Here is a 26174-nt window from a genome sequence, read left to right as displayed (position 1 = left end):
TTTAGGTTTCCCAAACGTACACGGAGTGCGTTTCTTGATCACTCCAACTTCAGAGATACGGTCCAGAAACACCGAGCTTTTCCGGATAAGCGCTTTACTAAGCGCCTTAATGACACACGTTATCCCTTCCCCCCTGACGTAGTCAAGGGTTGGGCTCAGTGTCCCAAGGTGGATCCTCCAGTTTCTAGACTGGCGGCTAGATCCATAGTTGCGGTGGCAGATGGCTCATCACTCAAGGATGCCACTGACAGGCAGATAGAGCTTCTGATGAAATCCATCTATGAAGCTATAGGCGCGTCCTTTGCTCCGGCATTCGCAGCCGTATGGGCACTCCAAGCTATCTCAGCTTGTCAGTCTGAGATTAATGCAGTCACACGTGCCTCTACTCCGCAGGTTGTGTCCTTAACCTCTCAGGCGTCGGCGTTTGCGTCCTACGCCATGAATGCTGTCCTGGACTCTGCGAGCCGTACGGCGGTAGCATCCGCCAATTCAGTGGCAGTCCGCAGGGCCATGTGGCTACGTGAATGGAAGGCAGACTCTGCTTCCAAAAAGTTCTTAACCGGTTTGCCATTTTCTGGCGACCGCCTGTTTGGCGAGCAATTGGATGAAATCATTAAACAATCCAAGGGAAAGGACTCGTCCTTACCCCAGTCCAAACCAAACAGACCTCAACAACGGAAGGTACAATCGAGGTTTCGGTCCTTTCGGCCCTCAGCCAGGTCTCAATTCTCCTCGTCCAACAGGCCACAGAAGGGTCAGAGGAACTCTGATTCATGGCGGTCTAAGTCACGTCCTAAAAAGACCGCCGGAGGAACCGCTACCAAGGCGGCCTCCTCATGACTTTCGGTCTCCCCAAACCGCATCCTCGGTCGGTGGCAGGCTCTCCCGCTTTTGCGACGCCTGGTTGCCACATGTCCAAGACCGATGGGTGAGAGACATTCTGTCTCACGGTTACAGGATAGAGTTCAGCTCTCGTCCTCCGACTCGTTTCTTCAGAACATCTCCGCCCCCCGAGCGAGCCGATGCTCTTCTTCAGGCGGTGAGCACTCTGAAGGCAGAAGGAGTGGTGATCCCTGTCCCCCTTCAGCAATGGGGCCACGGTTTTTACTCCAACTTGTTTGTGGTGCCAAAAAAGGACGGATCTTTCCGTCCCGTTCTGGACCTCAAACTGCTCAACAAACACGTGAAAACCAGGCGGTTCCGGATGGAATCTCTCCGCTCCGTCATCGCCTCGATGTCCCAAGGAGACTTCCTAGCATCCATCGACATCAGGGATGCTTATCTCCACGTGCCGATTGCACCAGAGCATCAGCGCTCCCTGCGTTTCGCCATCGGGGACGAACACCTTCAGTTCGTGGCACTGCCTTTCGGCCTGGCGGCAGCCCCACGGGTCTTCACCAAGGTCATGGCAACAGTGGTAGCAGTCCTACACTCTCAGGGACACTCGGTGATCCCTTACTTAGACGATCTTCTTGTCAAGGCCCCCTCTCGGGTGGCATGCCAACACAGCCTGAACATTGCTCTGGAGACTCTCCAGAGATTCGGGTGGATCATCAATTTCCCAAAGTCAAAATTGACACCAACCCAATCGCTGACATATCTTGGGATGGAGTTTCATACTCTCTCAGCGATAGTGAAACTTCCGCTGGACAAACAGCGTTCACTACGGACAGGGGTGCAATCTCTCCTTCGAGCCCAGTCGCACCTTTTGAGGCGCCTCATGCACTTCCTAGGGAAGATGGTGGCAGCAATGGAGGCAGTTCCATTTGCGCAGTTTCATCTGCGTCCACTTCAATGGGACATTCTCCGCAAATGGGACAGGAAGTCGACGTCCCTCGACAGGAACGTCTCCCTTTCTCGGGCAGCCAAGGCCTCCCTTCAGTGGTGGCTTCTCCCTACTTCTTTGTCGAAGGGGAAATCATTCCTGCCCCCATCCTGGGCTGTGGTCACGACGGACGCGAGTCTGTCAGGGTTGGGAGCGGTCTTCCTCCACCACAGGGCTCAGGGTACCTGGACTCAGCCAGAGTCCTCCCTTCAGATCAATGTTCTGGAGATAAGGGCAGTGTATCTAGCCCTAAAAGCGTTCCAGCCGTGGCTGGAAGGCAGGCAGATCCGAATTCAGTCGGACAACGCCACGGCGGTGGCATACATCAACCACCAAGGCGGCACTCGCAGTCGGCAAGCCTTCCAGGAAGTCCGGCGGATTCTGCTGTGGGTGGAAGCCACAGCCTCCACCATCTCCGCAGTTCACATCCCGGGCGTAGAAAACTGGGAAGCAGATTTTCTTAGTCGCCAGGGCATGGACGCAGGGGAATGGTCTCTTCACCCGGACGTGTTTCAAGAGATCTGTTGCCGCTGGGGGAAGCCGGACGTCGACCTAATGGCGTCTCGGCACAACAACAAGGTCCCGGCATTCATGGCACGGTCTCAAGATCACAGAGCTCTGGCGGCAGACGCCTTAGTTCAGGATTGGTCGCAGTTTCGACTGCCTTATGTTTTTCCTCCTCTGGCACTGCTGCCCAGAGTGTTACGCAAGATCAGGTCCGACTGCCGCCGCGCCATCCTCGTCGCCCCAGACTGGAGGAGGAGGTCGTGGTACCCGGATCTGTGGCATCTCACGGTGGGTCAACCGTGGGCACTACCAGACCGACCAGACATGCTGTCTCAAGGGCCATTTTTCCATCTGAATTCTGCGGCCCTCAACCTGACTGTGTGGCCATTGAGTCCTGGATCCTAGCGTCTTCAGGGTTATCTCAAGAGGTCATTGCCACTATGAGACAGGCCAGGAAACCAACGTCCGCCAAGATCTACCACAGGACGTGGAGGATCTTCTTATCCTGGTGCTCTGATCAGGGTTTTACTCCCTGGCCATTTGCCTTGCCCACTTTTCTATCCTTCCTTCAATCCGGAATGGAAAAGGGTTTGTCTCTCGGCTCTCTTAAGGGACAAGTCTCGGCGCTCTCTGTGTTTTTTCAAAAGCGTCTAGCCAGGCCTCCGCAGGTACGCACGTTCCTGCAGGGGGTTTGCCACATAGTCCCTCCTTACAAGCGTCCGCTAGAACCCTGGGATCTGAACAGGGTGCTGATAGTTCTTCAGAAACCACCTTTCGAGCCAATGAGGGATATTTCTCTTTCACGCCTTTCGCAGAAGGTGGTCTTCCTAGTGGCAGTCACATCACTTCGGAGAGTGTCTGAGCTAGCTGCACTGTCATGCAAAGCCCCCTTCCTGGTGTTTCACCAGGACAAGGTGGTTCTGCGTCCGGTTCCGGAATTTCTCCCTAAGGTGGTATCCCCCTTTCATCTCAATCAGGATATCTCCTTACCTTCTTTTTGCCCTCATCCAGTTCACCAATGTGAAAAGGATTTGCACTTGTTAGATCTTGTGAGAGCACTCAGACTCTACATTTCTCGTACGGCGCCCCTGCGCCGCTCGGACGCGCTCTTTGTCCTTGTCGCTGGCCAGCGTAAGGGTTCGCAGGCTTCCAAGTCAACCTTGGCTCGGTGGATCAAGGAACCAATTCTTGAAGCCTACCGTTCTTCTGGGCTTCCGGTTCCTTCAGGGCTGAAAGCCCATTCTACCAGAGCCGTGGGTGCGTCCTGGGCATTGCGGCACCAGGCTACGGCTCAGCAGGTGTGTCAGGCGGCTACCTGGTCGAGTCTGCACACTTTCACGAAACACTATCAGGTGCATACCTACGCTTCGGCAGATGCCAGCCTAGGTAGGCGAGTCCTTCAGGCGGCGGTTGCTCACCTGTAGGAAGGGGCCGTTTTACGGCTCTTTTACCGAGGTATTCTTTTACCCACCCAGGGACTGCTTTTGGACGTCCCAATTGTCTGGGTCTCCCAATGGAGCGACAAAGAAGAAGGGAATTTTGTTTACTTACCGTAAATTCCTTTTCTTCTAGCTCCAATTGGGAGACCCAGCACCCGCCCCTGTTCCCTTCGGGCTGTTGTTCTTTTGTGTACACATGTTGAATTGTTCTTGGTTCATGGTTTTCAGTTCTCCGAACATCCTTCGGATTGAATTTACCTTAGACCAATTTATAAGTTTCCTCCTTCCTGCTTTTGCACCAAAACTGAGGAGCCCGTGATGCACGGGGGGGTGTATAGGCAGAGGGGAGGGGTTTACACTTTTAAGTGTAATACTTTGTGTGGCCTCCGGAGGCAGAAGCTATACACCCAATTGTCTGGGTCTCCCAATTGGAGCTAGAAGAAAAGGAATTTACGGTAAGTAAACAAAATTCCCTTCTTTTTTGCACTTTAGTCTCTACGTTTTCATGCTTAGATGAGTTGCTTGGCCTTGTTTCCATGTCAGAGGTATGGATTTTTGGCCAGTTTTTTTTTGCAAAGACCACTTCTCTCCAGACTTCTCAAAACAGTAGATGTGTCTAGGTCCATCTCATTGCTGCCAGTTTTGACCTGATGGCACTGCTGGACATCTTCCTGCTTTAGAAGGCATGTAAGTGTGATAGGTCTTTAACTGTTGGGCCATAGAAACTTAGTGCACCACTAAATCTATGATCCTAAAAATTCTCCATGTCTTGGTGCTTCTTCAAAAGATCTTGAACAGCACAGCTTATAACCCCATCCTGCCTTGAAATCTTTGCCTGGTAGAGACTTGGCTGATGCACCTTGTGTCTCTTTGTGGTGCTCACTCTTTTCATGGTGTATGACCTGTGATATGATGCTTTTTTTCTACAACCTCACCTTTGTAGCAGAGTTTTGATGCTCCTCACCCAGTTTTAAGCCTCCTACACATCTGTTTCTGTTTCAGTTAATGACTGTTTCAACTACAGTACACATGAAAATAATGATCATTAAATCTACATGGTATAATTGGCTACTCATACATCTGTACTATAATCCTCCAAAATCCCTGACTTTGTGCAAGTGTGCCTAGAAGATTTGATGCTGTTATGAAGGGAAAGGGCAGTCACACGAAATACTGATTTGATTTACCTTTCTCTAAAATACATTTGTTAATTGTTAAATAAACCATTAACACTTCAATTTTTAAAGCATTATTTTGTACAGTACTGTGTCTATACAATAGATGAAATAAGCATTGAAGTAAATATATTTCTAAAGGTGCTATTGACTTGAATTTCTCACAGATGTCAGTAAGTACCCATCCAATCTACACAGGCAAAGTAATCAAACTTTAAGGCCCTGTGCCCACACTGCGGATTTTGGCGCAGATTTTCAGAAATCTGCCGCAAAATCTGCATGTCCATTGTGAAGCCAGCAAAGTCTACTAGAATTCAGAAGTGCTGTGCCCACGTTCAGTATTTTTCCCTTGCGTATTTGGTGCAGATTTCTTTTTTTCTGCACCAAATCTGCATCAAATACGCAAGGGAAAAATAAGTTGCGTTTTGCTGCGTTTTTCCAACGCATTGCATGGGTGAAAAACGCAGTAAAACGCAGGAAAGAATTGACTTGTCCATTTTTTTTTTTTTTTTTTTTTTTTTTTTTTTAAGCTCAAAAATGCAGCCAAAAAAAAAAAAAGTTGTGTGCGGACAGCAAAAATGAAAAGTCATAGACTTTTCTGGAGAAGCAAAGTTATGCAGTTTTGAGCCCAAAAACGCCGCAAAAAGCGCCTAGTGCGCACATAGCCTTATTGTTAATATTTTCTTTGTGTTGCATGCACAATTGAAAAATATTAATGTCTAGCGAAGAGGTTAAATCCATTTGTACCTGCAGGCGGGATCGTCTTCTGTGCTTGGATGGTGGTGGCATTCGTGGACTGGTTCTTATCCAGCTACTTATCGCCATAGAGAAAGTAGCGGGCCGTCCCATAAGAGAGCTGTTTGATTGGGTTTCTGGCACCAGTACTGGCGGCATCTTGGCATTAGCCATAGTACATGGTAAGTCAATCCTTACTTTTTAAGTATTTGCTTAATATATTTTAATCTTTAGACTAGTGATTAGTTTTCTCAGTCCTGGGAATAGATTACTATAGTGAAGTATATTTTCTTCATCCTTGTCTATATACCTTTCTGCGGACTTCTCATTAGTATTACCGTATATATTAGTAATTCACAATGCAGACAGAAATGACTCCTGTGATGACAGATCCTCGGCTGTCCTCCAGAGGGCATCTTAGACCGGGAAACATTGTTACAAAGAATTGTGCTATTCCCGATTTTTACTTTTTCAAAGATGTAAAAACCCTTGAACTTCTTTTCATGTGTATCCCTTCCGAAAGTACAGTTTTAGGAAGTAGTTGTAAGGCTATCCATTTTATTACCTTATATCTATTCGGAGTATTTTATTTTATTTTTAAACCCTCAAATTGGATTTTCGCTTACCAACTGGTGCCATTAAGCCGCTATAAAAGCCGATTGACGGTCACTTAATAGCCTGTATGGACAGGGCGACCACACTTCATGCGCAGAGAATGATTTCTTGACGACTGTTCTGAGCGGATCGATTCGGGGGACTCCAGTCCAGCATTCAAGTCAGTGGTTCCTGGCAGCTAAGCGGGAGACCCACAAATCTCTCACTTCTGGGGTCCCCGGTACAGCTTTTGATTAGCTCGGGCCTGTGCCACGTATCACTGACCAGAGTTCCTCGAATTGAGCCACTCATCTCTATTCTGTTCGCATAAACTGTTTATTGTTCACTGCTTACACAGAACAATGTGCTGCTGAGGATACAGAATTATTTTTGTAAGCAAGCTTAAAGGGATTGTCCACTACTTTTGACATTGATGGCTTATCCTTAGGCTAGGTCATCAATGTCTCATCGGCCAGGGTTTGACATGCCGCACCCACGCCGATCAGCTGATGTTAGGTCTGGCGGCGGCAGCAGCATGCAGCCGGAAATGCACAGTCTTCTGATAGCAGCCGCTGCTGGGTACTGCACATCCGCCTCCTATTGATTAGAAAAGGAGGCAGATGTGCAGTACCCGGCCGCGGACACTATCAGAAAACGGAGCAGTGCCAGAACTAAGCATTTCTGGCTGCGTGCTGCCACTGCTGTGACTGAAATCAGCTGATTGGTGGGGGTGTGGGGTGTTGGACCCCGGCTGATTAGACATTGATGACCTATCCTACATATAGGCCATCAATATCAAAGTAGTGGACAACCTCTTTTTAATAATCGATTCATCTGATGAGCGAGCAATTGGCAATCTGCCTTCACTGACCGATTATTGGGAAACTGTATCGTTAGGAATGGTTATTCCCAGTGATTGGCTAGTATACGTATAAATGCACCCTTACGATTATTCACGTCTTTAGTCTTTAGATCTTTCTGATTAGTGGGGATTCGATCACTGGGAACCCTATTGAATACAAAAATAGGGCTGTACGGGGTCCCATCTGAAAGGATTGGTGGTCGGGCATGCACAGCACGGCTCCTTTCATTCTTTCTCATATAGCACTGATGGCAAAAGCCGAGCGCTGAAGTTAACTATGCCCTGATGGATGATGTTTAAGGAGGAAAGCGTCTGACGGCTTGAATTCAAGAGTCTCATCCTTTTTGTTTTCACACAACATAAGTCTCTGCCAGACGTCTCTGCCAGCTGCTTATTCTAGTCTCCCAAAAGAGAAATTAGGAACTTTGAATATGAATGCTCGGCCCGAATTCTTTTTAAGCTGTTTTGGCTCCTTGAGAATTCACATTTCTAGGATTTGGCAATGGGCATTGCAATTTAGATAGTAACTCTTGGGATCTGCAACCATTCCTGGATCAAAGGTGCTACAGCAACACAGCCTACCACTAATTGGCCACTGATATTTCAACAAAGTGTGTATAATTCAATAGCACAAATAAATACAAAAACATGTATCATATGTTATCAGAGAAAACTGCTTCTTTCTATACTTCAGAGCCACTTCTCCACCTGTCTTGTTGTCTGAACTCTGAAATACAGATAAAATCCATTAAAACAAAGAATCTTGCTGGCTCCCTGTGGTAACAGATCACCGCTGCGTTTTGAAGTTTATAGAAGGGGAGAGAGCAGAGCAAGAAAGGGAGGCCGAGACAACCGCACACCCCTGCTGCTGCTTTAAGAAGTGTAACTGTGAGTCCAGCACTGGTGGGCGATCCCACCGCTCAGTACTCCTCCTGTGCAATGTCCTCTTCTGCTGCTTCTGAACAAGCTCTAGAAAACACTGAGGCCAAATACTGACCAGTGCACGCCCCGCCTGAATGAAGCCTTAGCAGCACTGCAGTATTGGCTGATGTCTGCATTTGTGACAAATGGGTAAAGACTTGAGGACTTTGTTCAAGGAATACAAGGCCTGCAGAGATTGATTATTAACTGCAATATGTCAGACTGACTTTGCAATGTAGTTAGACTTTAAGCGTGTTCTCTGACAACCATACTTATAATCCATTATAGCCGTTATGTACGTCACGGCATGTTCTGATAGTCTAAGAAACGTCTTTGGATTTCGTCACGCCAGATACTTTATTCTTGTGGCAGATAAGTCGCAGCCAAAGCCGGCCAGAGTATTCCCATCTCCCTATCGTAAACCCGTGCACACTTGGTTGAGTCCATACCTGTACAAGACGGGCTGGAGGAATAATTGTCTGTACAGGCTTTGAGCACCTTTCATGGAAATGCTGGAGGACCTAGTGATCAGACCCCAGTGATCATTTATAACTCTTTACAGAGAACTTGTTAAGGCCCTGTGCGTGCACTGCGGATTTACCGCAGATTTGCAGCAGATGTGCTGCAGAAAATGTGTCTAACATTGCTGCAGTCATTCCCCAGCAAAATCTAAGGGTATAAAAAAATGCTGTGTGCACACTGCGGTTTCTTATACCCGCGGATTTACCCACAGAATTTCCACTATGGAATTAATGAGCATGTCACTTCTTTTCTGCAGATACCTGCGGTTTTTGCCATAGATAATGGTAAAAAAACGCAGGGGCCAACCCGTGGCAAAAATGCGGGTGCGGTTTTACTGCAGTTTTTTCCGCGGGTGCGGTATTCTGCCAGAGTGTGCGGATTTTTCTTAAGAAAAGTCCATTTTCTAGTGCGCTCATAGCCTAAAGGGAATTTGCCACCTAATCTGAGAGCAACATGATGAAGGAAAAGAGACCTTGATTCCAGAGATGTGTCACTTACTGGGCTGCTTAGTGTAGCTTTTACAAAATCACTGTTTAATTAGCAGGAGATTATCATTAAAGGACTACTTGACATGCTGCCCGGTAGTCCAGAAGCTGCATGACCTCAGTATAACCCTGCTCTACATACAAATAACTGCGAGGTAGAGAAAGCATTGATTTTATCAAAATGACAGCAAACAGCTCAGTAAGTGACATATCGCTGGAATCAGGGTCTCTGTCTCTGCATTATGCAGCTCTCAGATGGGGGAGCAAAAACCTAGTGACAAATTCCCTTTAAGCTGCTTATACATTTTAGATCAAACATGGCCAAATGCATCTTTGCCCCACTGATATTTCCCCTAACCTCCCAGATACAAGGTTCCCTTTAAAGTGTGTCATTTCGGGAGAACTTGCAGCAGAGCAATATCTGCCTTTAGCTCTGCCTCCTCATGTCTTCTCCAGAGAATGTTATATGCACCAACTGCCTTCTTCCATTTCAGTAATGTGACAATCTGTATTCACTGGAGATTATTTAGAATAAAATATCAGTCCAGGAGGAGAAAAAAGTGGATTTCTCTGATATGAAATATGGCAAAGCTTCTTACTTTTGTGTTTACTAATGATTTATGGGGGGGGGGGGAACAATGGTTACTCTTTAAAGGGGTTTGGCATAAAAGTCTGTAGTCACTCTGTGTGATTTCAGACTTTTGAACCCTCTCATAGCATGCGGTGTCAGGATTCTCCGATACATGGTCAGGATAGTCATATGGCCACAAATATGTGATATGCATATTCCCAGCCACAGTCCAACTAGACATATGCAGGCTTGCTCAATACAAGCAACATGCCTCCTCTGAATGTGGCCAGAAGTCTGCAGATCACGTACTTCACCTCCCCCACTTTTCTCCGACACAGACGAATCCTGACAGTCAGAAGAATCCTGACAGTGTGCTGTGCTCCTCACTTCTGACAGCTCTGTTTCTGCTCTACCCTTCCTTTCTTTATTGTTAGGCCTTGCTCCTATAGCATTCGACGCAAAAGCATCTGATGCTCCATGCTAATGATACTTGGCTCAAACGCTGGTGCGAGTGTGAGCCGAGTGTCATTCTACTGTGCTCCGAATCTCTCACATGAGAGTGGAATCACAGATGCGGAGAAGAGGGAGAGATTCATTTCTTCTTCTTCTCCATTGCTTGTCTGTGCGTATATTGGACTGTACTCTGATATCATCAGTGCAGTCCAATGTTTCACACACACACAAACCCATAGACTTGTGATCCGATATATGCTGCAATTTTAATTTTTTTATTATAATTATTTTTTTCTCGTGCCAATTCGACATGAGAAAAAACTTGCAGGTGAACACTGCCTTATTGTTTAACATTGGTGCAAGTCAAATCTGATGTTTTATCAGATTGCACTTGTCCATATTAAACAAAAGTGGGAGCAAGGCCTTAGAGAACAGGAGGGAGTCCCCATTGTGGAAAAAATATCTACATTCTCAGAGGGGGCTGAGAAAACAGGACCATAAATGAAGCGCAGTATAGAACTGTAGGGATTACATGGGCTAATGAAGACATCAGCACCCTGGCTGCGCACCTCTCACATCCAGCCTGTATTACTGTGAGAGACACTCCCACAATTGAAAAATCAGGAACTTGGATCAGGCTGCAAACTGCATATCAGGAGGTCTCAAAATAATGAAGGAATGTAGATTGCACTCTGCCAATCCCTTCACTGGCTTCCCATCGCCCAACGACTCCAGTTCAAAACATTAACCATGACATACAAAGCCATCCACAACCTGTCTCCTCCCTACATCTGTGACCTAGTCTCCTGGTACCTACCCGCACGCAACCTTAGATCCTCACAAGATCTCCTTCTCTGCTCCTCTCTTATCTCCTCTTCCCACAATCGCGTACAAGATTTCTCCCGTGCCTCCCCCATACTCTGGAACGCTCTACCTCAGCACATCAGACTCTCCACTACCGTGGAAAGCATCAAGAGGAACCTCAAGACCCACCTCTTCCAACAAGCCTACAACCTACAATAGCCCTCAGTCCAGTAGACCACTGCGCAACCAGCTCTGCCCTCACCTATTGTACCATAACCCATTCCCTGTAGACTCCGAGCCCTCGTGGGCAGGGTCCTCTCTCCTCCTATACCAGTCTGTTATGTACTGTTAATGATTGTTGTACGTATAAACTCTTTCACTGTAAAGTGCCATGGAATAAATGGCGCTATAAAAATAAATAATAATAATAATTGCAGACTGAAGTTATTTTATTAAAGGTAATTTTTTTTATGCTTCAGCTGGTCATTGCCTTTAAATCCTTTCAGCCCCAATATTTGATAACATAGGGCTGATTATCAGGCGGCAAAGGGAAACTCCTGCTTGAAGTTGCAGTCACTATCATAACAGCACAAAAGTTGAACTAATGGCCTTTGAGTTTTCAGATATTGCTACAAACTGGTTCTAAAGAACGCCCCATTTTCACCTTCCCCCTTTTGCAGTTAACTCTACAAACACAATAATAACTCTGCCCCACAATCACAGCATCAGTCCTCCACTGATCCTGTGCAGATGCTCTGACCATCAGGGTGAAGGGGTACTGTCTCTGTTATTTACTATTGGCTAGCACATAACCACTGCAGCCAATCATTGGTCTCAGCAGATTGTGCTGTGCTACTGGCATCACTGGTCAGCAATGCAAGCCATGAGGCCAGTTGTACAGAATGTGAGTGCTCAGACTGGCTGCAGCGGTCACATTCAGCAGCTTGTAAACAAAGATCATGGGGGAAAACTAAGCTTTTGTTTTGAATTGAGGAGGAATTAAAAAGGTGATTTTTGTTTTTTTTGTCTTGTTTTTGATAATTTTATCACACTTGCTGCACATTTTATTTCAGGTCAGAAACCCCTTTTAGGCCCTGTGCGGACGCTGCGGATTTACCATGGATTTTGCTGCGGATTTGCTGCAGAAAATGTGTCTAACATTGCTGCAGTCAATTCCCCAGCAAAACCTATGGGTTTTAAAAAATGCTGCGTTTTTTTTTATACCTGCGGATTTAACCACGGATTTTCCGCTGCAGAATTAATGAGCATGTCACTTCTGCGTTTTTTGCCATAGATAATGGTAAAAATCTGCAGGGACCAACTTGCGGAAAATCCGCGGCAAAAATGCGGGTGCAGTTTTTGCCGCGGGTGCGAGATTTTTTCAGAGGGTCCGTTTTTTTCTTAAGAAAAAGGCACTTTCTAGTGCGCACATAGATTTAATCAGCAACTATAGGTTTTAGCACTGCACATTAAGGATGCAAAGGGTTTAGAGGACCATGCCAATATTCAGTAACCAGTACTGTCAAAAAGTGTTACTTGTAATACAAATGATAATATTTTTAGGGGGGGTGGTCAATGTTTTGTGTGGTCCTCATTATTTTTAAGCACTTCGTTAAATATCCTGGGCACGGAATTCACTAGAGCTTCACAGGAGCCGCTGGATCCTCTTCCATGCTACATGACGACATCACAGAGCTGGTGGATATTAGAGACCTTGCGCTCCTCCATTGTCCGTATGAGGAGACCTCACAGATGCTCAATAGGATTTAGACCTGGAGATGCTTGTCCAGTCCAGCATCTTTACCCTCAATTTCTTTAGTAAGGCAGTGGTCGCCTTGGAGGTGTGTTTTGGGTCGTGGTCATGTTTGAATACTGCCCTGCGGCCCAGTTTCTGAAGAGAGGGGATCCTGCTCTGCTTCAGTATGTCACAGTACATGTTGCCTTTCATGGTTCTCACAATGAACTGTAGCTCCCCACAGCCAGCAGCACTCATGCAGCCCCAATCCATGACACTCCCACCACCATGCTTGACTGTAGGCAGGACACACTTGGTCTTTGTGCTCCTCACCTGGTTGCTGCCATACACTTGACACCATCTGAACCAAATAAGCTTATGTTGGTCTTATAAAATCACAGGAGATGGTTACAGTAATCCATGTCCTTAGTCTGCTTGACTTCAGCAAACTATTTGTGAGCACTCTTATGCATCATCTTTAGAAGCCATGTAGACCAATGTGATGTAGTGGGTGGCGTATGGTCTGAGCACTGACAGGTGGAGCCCCCCCCCCTTCCTTTAACCTCTGCAGCAATGCAGGGAGCACTTCTGCCTCTATTTTGAAAAGACAACCAATGGATATGACGCTGAACACGTGCACTCAACTTCTTTGGTTGACAATGCCGCTGTATGATCTTGGTCACCGTGCTGCATTTAATGCTTATGGGTGTGGCCCCACTGTGACACTGGCTGGGCTTACCCTGGAGGGGTATGACTAAGTGACTACTGGGTGTTCACTTGAGCCTCTAATGGTGAGGATAGGCTGAGAAGCCAGTAGTCACTGGCTAACGATGGAGGACACTCCCCGGAACTTCAGCAGGTGACTAGAGGGTCAGATACATGGATGCGAGGTACAAGAGGACTTGGGCAAATGGCAAGGTCAGGCAGTCCGAGGTTAGGGCAGGCAGCACAATTTCCATAGACGTGGCTGAGGTCAGGAGCAGAGAGGATGGGATAATCGAGTAGGTAAGCCGGGTCAGAAAACATGAGACAATATAGAAAGTGCCTTGCAGTAATCTAGACTGGAATAGAACTAGTACCTACATCAGGCAAGGCGTGAGAGGAGGGGCTGCCTCAAAAATCTACCACTGTTCAGTGATATGTCAGGAAAGTAAAGCTTTGCTGGACATCGGGGTATTAAGCACAAGCAGGAACTGGCTGCGCCTCCCTTTGCCATGACGAGCCACGTTGCACTTCCAGTGACCAGTATGAGAGCGTGTGTGAGAGATAACACCACATGTAACACCCCTGCTCCCCATTCACACCTGAGAGCTTGTAACACTGAGTCACATGACACCGGGGAGGGAAAATACCTAATTGGGCACAATTTAGCCATTTTCACTTAGGGGTGTACTCCCTTTTGTTGCCAGCGGTTTAGACATTAATGTCTGTGTGTTGGGTTATTTAGATGGCACCAAATTTACACGGTTATACAAGCTGCACACTGACACTGTACATTGTATCAAAGGGTCAGATCTTCAGTGGTGTCCCATGAAAAGATACAATAACATACATGTATTTACAAAAATGTGAGGGGTGTACTCACTTTTGTGATATACTGTACATATAAATATTATACACACACATTTTATATTTTTTTATTTTTCTGCAGGAAAGTCCATGGAATACCTTAGGTGCTTATACTTCCGCATGAAGAATGAGGTTTTTTGTGGTTCACGACCCTATGAGTCTGGACCTCTGGAAGAGTTTTTAAAAAAGGAATTTGGGGAGCAAACCAAGATGACGGATGTGATGCACCCTAAGTGAGTTAGAGCTATTGAAATGTTTAATTTTTACCCCTTTGCCAGCCCAGCCCTTACTTCTTGCTCATCCTGCTTGACTGACAGATGTTACGAGTTCTGTGTCACCTCAGGCAAAGGATCCGCCAATCAAGCAGGAGCAGGTGGCGGGGAATAGAGCTGGAGTGACAGAGGCTTCAGATCTACTAGTAGCTCTTCAGCCTTATTTTCATATAAATTCAAATACTGATTTATCAGAATTGTTGTAATGGGCTGGATATGTGAAGGTATTGCAGGGCATCTATGGAAGAGCTACATGTACATAAAAATAGTTTTTTGGGGAGAGGTGGAATCCTACTTACAGACCCTTTTTATATGGGTTGTCCAGTGAAAACAAGATATGACCTTTCCTTAAGGAAGCTAATAACTTCGTGATCGTGGGGACCGTCTGTTGGTATCTACACTAACTGGGAGACAAGGTGAGTGCAGCGCTCAGCAGCTTCATAGGAAATGAATGAAGCTGCAGTCGTCCATGTGCACTGCCGCTCCTTTCTAACAGAGATTCGGCTGATCTGTACTTGTCACAACGGTTGGACACTTGCTGATCAAGAACTTATCACCCATCTACAGAAGAGGTGATAACTTGCTTTTATAGGACAACCCCTTTTAGTAGCTTCTTGCTGTGCGATCTACAATAGGTGTAATACCTTAGGGTCTGTTAACTTTAATGACCAAGTTCTTAAATGCCTAAAAGTCTGCATCAAAATCTTTCTGGAAAGGTATTCAGTTTCTTGAACACGGATTTTAATGCATATTTAGCACACACACATGAGAAGTGTCCGTATACTGACTCGTGTAATGAGAAATTGATGTTGCTGTTCACATGGCTTCAGATAATTCAACTATGGGGTTGAAAGCTGCTTTAATGCCCCTTATTGAAGCAATTTCCACCCACTGAGAAGTGTGGTGAGTTTAGCCTTTGGATTTCTTCCTCGAATGTGATGGTGAGTAGTTTTTTTTGTTTTGCTGTAATAAAATATGTATTTTTTTGGTTGTAGCACAAGTGGGGCTTTCTTATGGCTATAGGGTAGAGCAACTAAAATGCTGTCATCGTCCGCAGTGCTCCAGGAGTCTCGCGCATGCACGGTGGCACTATCGTGGAACTGAGCACTGTTTTCAAAACGCGAGCGCCGGTGATGCTATTGCGCAGGCACAAGATTATGGGCGGTGCTGTGAATGTCATCACCAGCGTCATCCAAGTACCCGTCCCAATCTGGTGCCCACGCTTTTAGCTCTGCCTCTACCGTTATGTGCTTGTGCTGCCCATTGCTTATTTTTATCATCCCCGTTTACCCGTTTTTGAAACCAGTGCTCAGTCCCGCGATAGTGCCACTGCGCATGTGCGAGACTCCCGGAGCACTGCGGAAGATGAGGGCCTCATCTATATAAATGAACAATGGGGGACGGCGAACAGCGGCAGGAGGGGAAATAACAGACGAAAGACAGCCTGCCCACGGGGCCAGCAAACCTCATTACCATCGCAAAAGGTAATATTTTATAAAGTTGTTATGTAGGTCTGAAAGGGGGGCAGTAGCAAGAGGGACCTTTCTAGAATGCAGCCCAGGAGCTGCAAAAGGGGATTCTTTTAGTTTAATAGCGAAAATTCTGGTGACAGGTTCCCTTTAATTGGCTTTTGTCGCTGCCGTTTGGTCACTTCTTCTTGCTACAGGGCAGGATGTGTGTAAATATGAAAAGTGGCAGTAACTGGCATGTACGGTATGAATGCCATATTCCTCACAGTATACATATAAATTATTTTCTTACTTCTGTTTTTTCAGGGTAATGGTAACCGGTACAATGTCAGATCGCCATCCTGCAGAATTGCATCTGTTTCGAAACTATGAACTGCCTAATACAGGACGACAGCCGACATTCAAGAGGCTTGCCACGTTCCGTCCGGTAACAGGACCCGAAGGTAAGTTATCTGCAACCATGAAAGCAGTGTTTAGTCCAAAAATGATGATCTCATGGTCTGCGGAAATACCATCAATAAACTACAATGGTCCTTTCCTACGCAACAATCCTAAAAATACAAGCCCAGCCATGGTCCCCCGCTCTTGGGGATCAAAATGGTATTAGATTTAAAACTGATAGACCAAACTGTGCTCGGACCAGACAGTTTTTCTTAAAAAAGTACACCCCTAATAATTAGCTTAGTTGTATTTTGCATAATTATATTTCTTGCCACTTGTAGGTGAAGAGGTTGAAAGTTTAGAGCCATCGTGGGAAGGTATGAGTAGTGTCTGCAAGATATTATCACCTTCTTAACCCACTCAGGCAGGCTCTAGGTGCTGCATTAACGTAGACTCACTCGTAGAGTGCGCACAGTAGTACCACAGTAGTTTTTTGGTCATTAAGATGCTTCATTATATTATCATATATCTGTCATTTAGTGATAATTTTTTCTCAGTAAAGAAGGTTCCAGTACAAAAAGCAAATTTCCTGATGGTTTGTCTCTGTCTACGTTCTCGCTCTTTTCTTTGTCCTCCTTCTTTTGCATGTTTTGTCCTGAACACAGAGCAGTTGGTGTGGCGTGCTGCCCGTTCCAGCGGTGCTGCCCCGTCTTACTTCCGTCCTATGGGACGTTTTCTGGATGGTGGGCTGCTATCGAATAATCCCACTTTAGATGCCATGACTGAAGTGCACGAATACAACACCTGTATGAAACGCCAGGTATGGGCTTTTTTTTTTTTTCTTTCTTTCATACAAAGGTAGTGGGAATTGTATTAAAAACTGATGTGCAGAACAATGCAACACACAGCTAAGGTATTTATTTTACTTACTTATATAGCGCCATCATATTCCACAGCGCTTTGCAGACATCATCACTGTCCCCATTGGGGCTCACAGTTTATATTCCTTATCAGTAGGTCTTTGGAGTGTGGGAGGAACCTGGAGGAAAACCATACAAACATGAATAGACCATACAAACTCCTCCAGACTAGCCATCTGCCCCATCGGTGAGATTTATGGTGGGCTGCACTGTCTGAAGCCACAGTCTGCTCTCACTCCCACCGCTCCTAGTGACGTCTATTCTTATCTGCTTGCACACCACATCCAATTCTGGCCAGCAGGACTTTGTTTGGGCCGAGCTAGTGCTGCTCCAGTCTCCCAGCTTAGCTTCTCATGCTGTCTGCGGCCTCTGCCTATCTCTACAGAAGTCACTGAGTTTGCTCTCTGTGTGTCTATATTCAAATTGTCTCTCCAGTAAAGGAGACAAACTCTAGCACAGCGCCACCTATTGGAAGTAGCGATCCTAAAAGTCACAAGTGGATTTTCGACAATCCTTTGCAATATGACTCAGGATATATAAGCCAGATCAGAATCCCAATGTGTGTCTATAGACATATATGAGCATTAACCCTGTGGGTGGGAATTCAGGGGGGTAGCTTCACATAAACCTTTTGAGAAAAAAATGTTTCTTGAGGATTTGTGGCAAGGAGCAGAGCTTAGGGCCGTTGGGGACTGACTATTTTAATTCTGGGATCTGTTTTGTTGGACTTGGCATTGGATGAAGTAAGGCTGCTTTCACACATCAGTTTTTTTGCATCAAGCACAATCCGGCTCAAAAACCTATGCAACGGATGCGGCGAAAAAATTGGATCCGTTGCATAAGTTTTTCCATGCGGCCTGTCCGTTTTTTGACGGATGCGGCTAGATACTGAGCATGCGCAGTTCAAAAAACTGCATCTGTTTTTGCCGCAGGACGCCGCATTCGGCACCCATAGGCTTGCATTGTAAATCGCGCCGGATCCGGCGCGATGCAATTTTTGTGCTGCACCAAAAAACGTGCCAGGCAACGTTCCATCCAGCCGCCGCATGGGATAAATAAGCCGCATCCGGCAAAAAACTGATACAACGCAAGGCCATGCGGCACAATACGGCGCTATAGCAAGTCTACGAGGAAAAAACGCAACCGTCGGCAAAAAAACCCAACAAAAAACGGTTGCGTTTTTTTCTGCAAAGCGCCGTATTGTGCCGCTCAGCAAAAAACGAATGTGTGAAAGCAGCCTAAGTAATCATGACAATGTGACTGACACTTTACTGTTATGTTATGTATAGAATGTAGTTTGAGCTGTATACATCCTTAATGTGTGTGCACTGCACTTCTCTTGTGACGTGCTGTGCCTGTGTGCCCTGTGCAACGTATGCCCTATGTTATTGTAACATATATGACGTCTTTCCATGACGCCTGTGCTTGTGTGCCCTGTATGACATATGCCTGTGCTTGTGTGCTGTTTGATAGGTGCTTGTGGGACACGTAAATTGTGTGTGCTATGCTTGTGTGCCATGTAGAACATGCACTTGTGCTTTTTGTGACATGTTTGATATGTGCCCTGTGCTTGTATGCCCTGTATGACGTGTGACTTGTGCTTGTGTTAATCGTGTATAGTGTGCCTGGTTCTTGTATGCCCTGTATGATGAGTGTCTGTGCTTGTGGGATATATATGACATATTCACACGTGATGTGTGCTTTTCTGACGTGTATACTCTGATTCTCTTGTCTGCCGTGTGTAGTGATTGTGTGACATGTGCCTTGGGCCTGTATGACGTGTGCTGGGCTGTGCATGTGTGCTGTTTGTGCTGTGCTTGTGTGCTGTTTGCGCTGTGCTTGTGTGCTGTTTGCGCTGTGCTTGTGTGCTGTTTGCGCTGTGCTTGTGTGCTGTTTGCGCTGTGCTTGTGTGCTGTTTGCGCTGTGCTTGTGTGCTGTTTGCGCTGTGCTTGTGTGCTGTTTGCGCTGTGCTTGTGTGCTGTTTGCGCTGTGCTTGTGTGCTGTTTGCGCTGTGCTTGTGTGCGGTTTGAGCTGTGCTTGTGTGCTGTTTGCGCTGTGCTGGTGTGCTGTTTGCGCTGTGCTTGTGTGCTGTTTGCGCTGTGCTTGTGTGCTGTTTGCGCTGTGCTTGTGTGCTGTTTGCGCTGTGCTTGTGTGCTGTTTGCGCTGTGCTTGTGTGCGGTTTGAGCTGTGCTTGTGTGCTGTTTGCGCTGTGCTGGTGTGCTGTTTGCGCTGTGCTGGTGTGCTGTTTGCGCTGTGCTGGTGTGCTGTTTGCGCTGTGCTGGTGTGCTGTTTGCGCTGTGCTTGTGTGCTGTTTGCGCTGTGCTTGTGTGCTGTTTGCGCTGTGCTTGTGTGCGGTTTGCGCTGTGCTTGTGTGCGGTTTGAGCTGTGCTTGTGTGCTGTTTGCGCTGTGCTTGTGTGCTGTTTGCGCTGTGCTTGTGTGTGGTTTGCGCTGTGCTTGTGTGCTGTTTGCGCTGTGCTGGTGTGCTTTGTATGCCATATGCCCTGTGCTTGTACTGTGCTCTTCTTGTGTGTACAATACTCTACTGGGTGTAAAAAAATAAAAAAAAGCAAACAAAAAAAACCCAACAAAAATAACATACTCACCTCCCGCACCCACACTGTTCCAGTGATGTTGGCGCCGGGTCTATTATAGCTCACCTCTCATAACATTCACTCAAACTTCCCTCAGACAAAACTCAAGTGAAATGTAAGAACAGCAGACAATTTGCAGCCACTGATTGACTGCAGCACTTGTAAAACCATAAGAATCAACAACATTGGAACTGTGCAGTGGCTGAGCATCTTTTTTTTGTTTTTAATTTTACACTGGGAAGTTAAAAAGGAATCGGTCACCAGATTTTTGCCACTTAATCTGAGAGTAGCATAACCTAGGGACAGAAACCCTGATTCCAGTGATGCTAACCACCACTGGTTTTCTGCAGAGCTGGTAAGCGCTGCTCTGAAGCTGGCGGATCCGGCTACCTTCTGTACCACTGCTCTACTTTGATGATACAGAGGGAATGTGGCCTCAGTGCGGCACAAAGTCGTCATCGTGCGGTTGGGTAGAACTGCGCACTCTCTGATGCTGCAAGCAGTCAGTCCATCAGAAGCACACAGCACCTAGAAAGCCGGGAGGTAGGGAAAGGGTGTACTCCTGACCAAAGATCATGGACAAACCCCTTTAAGATCTGTCCAACCATCTATTGTGTATGTGCATGTCCCATCTATCCCCAAAAGACAGATATTTGAAGAAATGAAAAGTTGGTCTTCTTGGATTTCAACAAGTCAGATCCTTCTGTTCTCCGGATATAAGGCTCACATGATCTGTCAAAAGAAAATACTGCAATGGTATCAAAAAATCAAGTTTATATAAATTAGATATACATGGATTGAGCATATACAGTTGAAACCAGAAGTTTACGTACACTATCTAAAAATACACATCTGCAGGTTTTCTCACTGACATGACATCTGACATGAAATCAGAATAAACCTTTCTTGTTTTTGGTCAATTAGGAACCAAAATTTATATTTGCCAAATGCCAGAATATTGTGAGAGAGAGAATGTTTTAAGGCATTTTTATTCTTTCTTCCTGTGTGCATTTGAAAACATTATTCTTGCTTTTTAATGTTTCTTCTGAACTCAGTAATGGCTTCTTCCTGGCAGAGTGGCCTTTCAGCCCATGTTGATACAGTGCTTGTTTCACTGTGGATAATGACACAATATTACCAGCTTCCGCCAGCATCTTCACAATGTCTTTTGCTGTTGTTCTTGGGTTTATATGCACGTCTGACCAAAACACCTTCATCTCTGGTACACAAAACCAGTCTCTTTCCTGAGCGGTATGATGGCTGGACATTCCCATCTTGTTAGTACTAGAATATGATTGTTTGTACAGATGAACAAGGCTCATTCAGGTATCTGGAAATTGCACCAAGGATGGATCAGACTTGTGCAAGTCCACAATTCTCTTACTGAGATCTTGGCTGATTTCTTTTGACTTCCCCATGATGCTTCACAAAGAAGAGTGTGTTTCAGGTGTGTAGTAAAATACATCCACAGGTGTGTCTCTAATTATCTCAGATGTTGCCAATAAACCTATCAGAAGCTTCCAAAGACATGACATCATCATATGGGCTGTCCCATATTGTTTAAAGGCATAGTACTCTTAGTGTATGGAAACTTTCGACTTTGCAGAAAGTAATAAAAATGCCTTAAAACATTCTCTCTCATTATTCTCGTATTTGCCAAATATAAATAATTTTGGTTCCTAATTGTCCTAAAATGGGAAAGGTTTATTCTGATTTCATGTCAGATTGTGAGAAAACCCTGCAGATGTGTCTTTTTAGATAGCATATGTAAACTTCTGGTTTAAAGTGTATTTGTTCGGAGTGTTTGGCCATGAGATGTCTTAGGGTACCTTCACACTTAGCGATGCAGCAGCGATCCGACCAGCGATCTGACCTGGTCAGGATCGCTGCTGCATCGCTACATGGTCGCTGGTGAGCTGTCAAACAGGCAGATCTCACCAGCGACCAGTGAACAGCCCCCAGCCAGCAGCGACGTGCAAGCGACGCTGCGCTTGCACGGAGCTGCCGTCTGGAAGCTGCGGAGACTGGTAACTAAGGTAAACATCGGGTATGGTTACCCGATGTTTACGTTAGTTACCAGCGCACAGCTGTGTGTGCAGGGAGCAGGGAGCCGCGCACACTGAGCGCTGGCTCCTTGCTCTCCTACCATAGCTACAGTACACATCGGGTTAATTAACCCGATGTGTAATGCAGCTACATGTGCAGAGAGCAGGGAGCCGCGCACACTGCTTAGCGCTGGCTCCTTGCTCTCCTAGCTGCTGTACACATCGGGTTAATTAACCCGATGTGTACAGCAGCTACATGTGCAGAGAGCCGGCAGCACAGGCAGCGTGAGAGCTGCAGAGGCTCGTAACTAAGGTAAATATCGGGTAACCACCTTGGTTACCCGATGTTTATCTTGGATACAGCTTACCTCAGCTGTCAGATGCCGGCTCCTGCTCCCTGCTCGCTTCATTTGTCGCTCTCTCGCTGTCACACACAGCGATCTGTGTGTCACAGCGGGAGAGCGGCTTTGAAGAAAACGAACCAGGGCTGTGTGTAACGAGCAGCGATCTCGCAGCAGGGGCCAGATCGCTGCTCATTGTCACACACAGCGAGATCGCTAATGAGGTCACTGCTGCGTCACAAAAAGCGTGACTCAGCAGCGATCTCGGCAGCGAGCTCGCTGTGTGTGAAGCACCCCTTAGGTTTGTGGCCACTTATATTCTTTCTAGAGACTATGAGATATCATCTATGCTTATCATGTTTTTCTTAAACACAGGGATAAGACACCACATATCATTTATTTCAGTCTGTTATCTGTCATTTACGGTGGTTTCCATGTACTTAATAAAGCATCACTAGTTGTGCAACTTTGTAGGTTGTGTTGGTTCCTCACATTATTACTCGCTGTAAGTGAAAGAAAACATTAACTTTGTGTTTTTTTGGAAGTTTTTATAGACTCCTCCATAACTTTTAATCACACAGTGAGTAAGCCTATTAACATAAAGTCCCTTTAATAATATATCATTATGTTTTCATCTGTTCTATCTAGGGGAAAGGCGAGCAGGTAAAGAAGTTAGGTGTGGTGGTATCACTAGGCACCGGAAAGCCTCCGCAAATTCAAGTGAGCTCTGTCGATGTGTTTAGGCCATCTAACCCATGGGAGGTGATGAAGACTGTGGTTGGAGCAAGAGAACTGGGCAAGATGGTCATAGACTGTGTATGTACAGATCATCCAGCGCCAGAACTGTACAGTTACTGTATGTATTCAGTTTGTGTCCATACATTTACTCCAATGGGTTGTGTCTTTCCAGTGCACAGATTCAGATGGACCGGCTGTACATAGAGCCCAGGCATGGTGTGAGATGATAGATGTCCCATACTTCAGGTGACTATGTTATTGGTTCTGTCCTCTTTAAAGGGAATCTGTCATCAGGATTTTATACCCCTAACTAACAGCATGTGTGTGTGTATATATGTATGTGTGTGTGTATATATATATATATATATATATATATATATATATATATATGTATGTATGTATGTATGTATGTATGTATGTATAAATATATATATATAAAAAGTTTGGGCACCCCTATTAATGTTAACCTTTTTTTTTTATAACAATTTGGATTTTTGCAACAGCTATTTCAGTTTCATATATCTAATAACTGATGGACTCAGTAATATTTCTGGATTGAAATGAGGTTTATTGTACTAACAGAAAATGTGCAATCCACATTTAAACAAAATTTAACCGGTGCAAAAGTATGGGCACCTCAACATAAAAGTGGCATTAATATTTTGTAGATCCTCCTTTTGCAAAAATAACAGCCTCTAGTCGCTTCCTGTAGCTTTTAATGAGTTCCTGGATGAAGGTATATTTGACCATTCCTGTTTACAAAACAATTCCAGTTCAGTTAAGTTTGATGGTCGCCAAGCATGGACAGCACGCTTCAAATCATCCCACAGATTTTCAATGATATTCAGGTCTGGGGACTGGGATGGCCATTCCAGAACATTGTAATTGTTCCTCTGCATGAATGCCTGAGTAGATTTGGAGCGGTGTTTTGGATCATTGTCTTGCTCAAATATCCATCCCCTGCGTAACTTCAACTTCGTCACTGATTCTTGCACATTATTGTCAAGAATCTGCTGATACTGAGTTGAATCCATGCGACCCTCAACTTTAACAAGATTCCCGGTGCCGGCATTGGCCACACAGCCCCAAAGCATGATGGAACCACCACCAAATTTTACTGTGGGTAGCAAGTGCTTTTCTTGGAATGTCGTGGTTTTTTTTGCCTTCATGCATAACGCCTTTTTGTATGACCAAACAACTCAATCTTTGTTTCATCAGTCCACAGGACCTTCTTCCAAAATGTAACTGGCTTGTCCAAATGTGCTTTTGCATACCTCAGGCGACTCTGCTTGTGGCGTGCTTGCAGAAACGGCTTCTTTCGCATCACTCTACCATACAGCTTCTCCTTGTGCAACGTGCGCTGTATTGTTGACCGATGCACATTGACACCATCTGCAGCAAGATGATGCTGCAAGTCTTTGGAGGTGGTCTGTGGATTGTCCTTGACTGTTCTCACCATTCTTCTTCTCTGCCTTTCTGATATTTTTCTTGGCCTGCCACTTCTGGGCTTAACAAGAACTGTACCTGTGTACTTCCATTTCCTTACTATGTTCCTCACAGTACAAACTGACAGTTTAAATCTCTGAGACAACTTTTTGTATCCTTCCCCTGAACAACTATGTTGAATAATCTTTGTTTTCAGATCATTTGAGAGTTGTTTTGAGGAGCCCATGATGCCACTCTTCATAGGAGATTCAAATAGGAGAACAACTTGCAAGTGCCACCTTAAATACCTTTTCTCATGATTGGATACACCTGCCTATGAAGTTCAAAGCTCAATGAGGTTACAAAACCAATTTAGTGCTTTAGTAAGTCAGTAAAAAGTAGTTAGGAGTGTTCAAATCAAGAAATTGATAAGGGTGCCCATACTTTTGCACCGGTCAAATTTTGTTTAAATGCGGATTGCACATTTTCTGTTAGTACAATAAACCTCATTTCAATCCAGAAATATTACTCAGTCCATCAGTTATTAGATATATGAAACAGAAATAGCTGCTGCAAAAAACCAAATTGTTATAAAAAAAAAAAAGGTTAACATTAATAGGGGTGCCCAAACTTTTTCATATGACTGTATATTGCATTAATGATGAGTAAATCCTTACCTGAATTTTTGTTTTTCCATTTTTAGAGAAATCCAGTGTTTTCATGGTATGATAATGAGCCGCATGATGTGCAGCAGGGTGCTCTCCTGCCTCCCTCCCTCTATATTGCCCCCTGTCATCTGCCACCGTTCTGTGACTAACAGGTCACTTATGTGTTAGTGACCATCTTCCCTGTCATTGCCTGTGGCAGTGCATGTGCAGTAAGGTCATGAGGACATGGAGCCAGACTTTTGATCTGCGCATGCACCTTCCCTTCTGAGGAGACCATATGAGCAGGGAAGGCAGGTCCACAAAGCCGGAGTGACCCATAAGTCAGAGGCAGGCGAGGAAGAAGGAGAGAGGCAGGAGAGCTGTAAGTGCAGTGCCTGCCCTACTGCACCTCCAGCTCATTAGCATAACATGTAAACAATCAATTTCTCAAAAATGGAAAAACAAAATTGTACAAGTAAGGTAAGAATTTAATCAACATTAAAGGGCCTTTACACATATGCGTTTGGGGTATAAAATCCTGATGAAAAATTCCCTTAAATAATATATTAATTTACAGAGCACCATTGATTCCATGGTGCTGTACATGAGAAGGGGGGGAGTGAATAGTGTAAATGGGGGGAGGTAGGCAGGTTACACCAGACCTTAAAGGGTTATTCCCGTCTCCAAGATCCTATCCCAATATGTAGTAGGTGTAGTAGTAATAATAATAATAATAATAATAATAATAATAATAATAATAATAGTAAGTTCAAATACCTCCAATTAGGAATGTAGTATAGTTTTCCTGATATAGCCATGTCTCTTACCTCATGTCCAGGGCATTGCAGCTTAGAAATCCATTCTTACGTCCACTGATATAGTGACAATCAGTTAGTTGCTCATGGTCATAACCATGGATAGTTAAGCTGCAATGCCCTGCACATGAGGTAAGAGGCATGGCTATATCCGGAGAACTATACTACATTTCTAATTGAAGGTATATGCTAATATTATTATTAATATATTTATTACACCTACTACATAATAGGATAGGATCTTGGAGATAGGAATAACCCTTTAAGGACACCACCAAGTGTCTGGTGGAACCTGCCTAAGCTACAATGCCCTGCACATGAGGTAAGAGACA

The 26174-nt window shown here is 45.3% G+C and overlaps 1 protein-coding gene across 5 annotated transcripts in view; it reads left to right on the top strand.

The window, feature by feature from the left end:
* Positions 1-26174, top strand: part of PLA2G6 (phospholipase A2 group VI) — a 133508-nt gene that overhangs the window by 93584 nt on the left and 13750 nt on the right. For 3 of the 5 annotated variants that reach the window (XM_075321819.1, XM_075321816.1, XM_075321817.1), the window contains 7 exons: positions 5700-5863; positions 14280-14430; positions 16245-16381; positions 16661-16696; positions 16985-17139; positions 22866-23033; positions 23128-23201. In XM_075321819.1, coding sequence (XP_075177934.1) covers positions 5700-5863; positions 14280-14430; positions 16245-16381; positions 16661-16696; positions 16985-17139; positions 22866-23033; positions 23128-23201 — 885 coding nt within the window. The remainder of the gene's footprint in view (positions 1-5699; positions 5864-14279; positions 14431-16244; positions 16382-16660; positions 16697-16984; positions 17140-22865; positions 23034-23127; positions 23202-26174) is intronic. The other 2 variants (XM_075321820.1, XM_075321818.1) reach the window with 1 other exon arrangement.

Source organism: Anomaloglossus baeobatrachus, chromosome 8, assembly GCF_048569485.1.
Source record: "Anomaloglossus baeobatrachus isolate aAnoBae1 chromosome 8, aAnoBae1.hap1, whole genome shotgun sequence".
In the NCBI taxonomy this organism is placed as follows: Eukaryota; Metazoa; Chordata; class Amphibia; order Anura; family Aromobatidae; genus Anomaloglossus; species Anomaloglossus baeobatrachus.
This window is presented reverse-complemented; position numbering and strand designations above follow the sequence as displayed.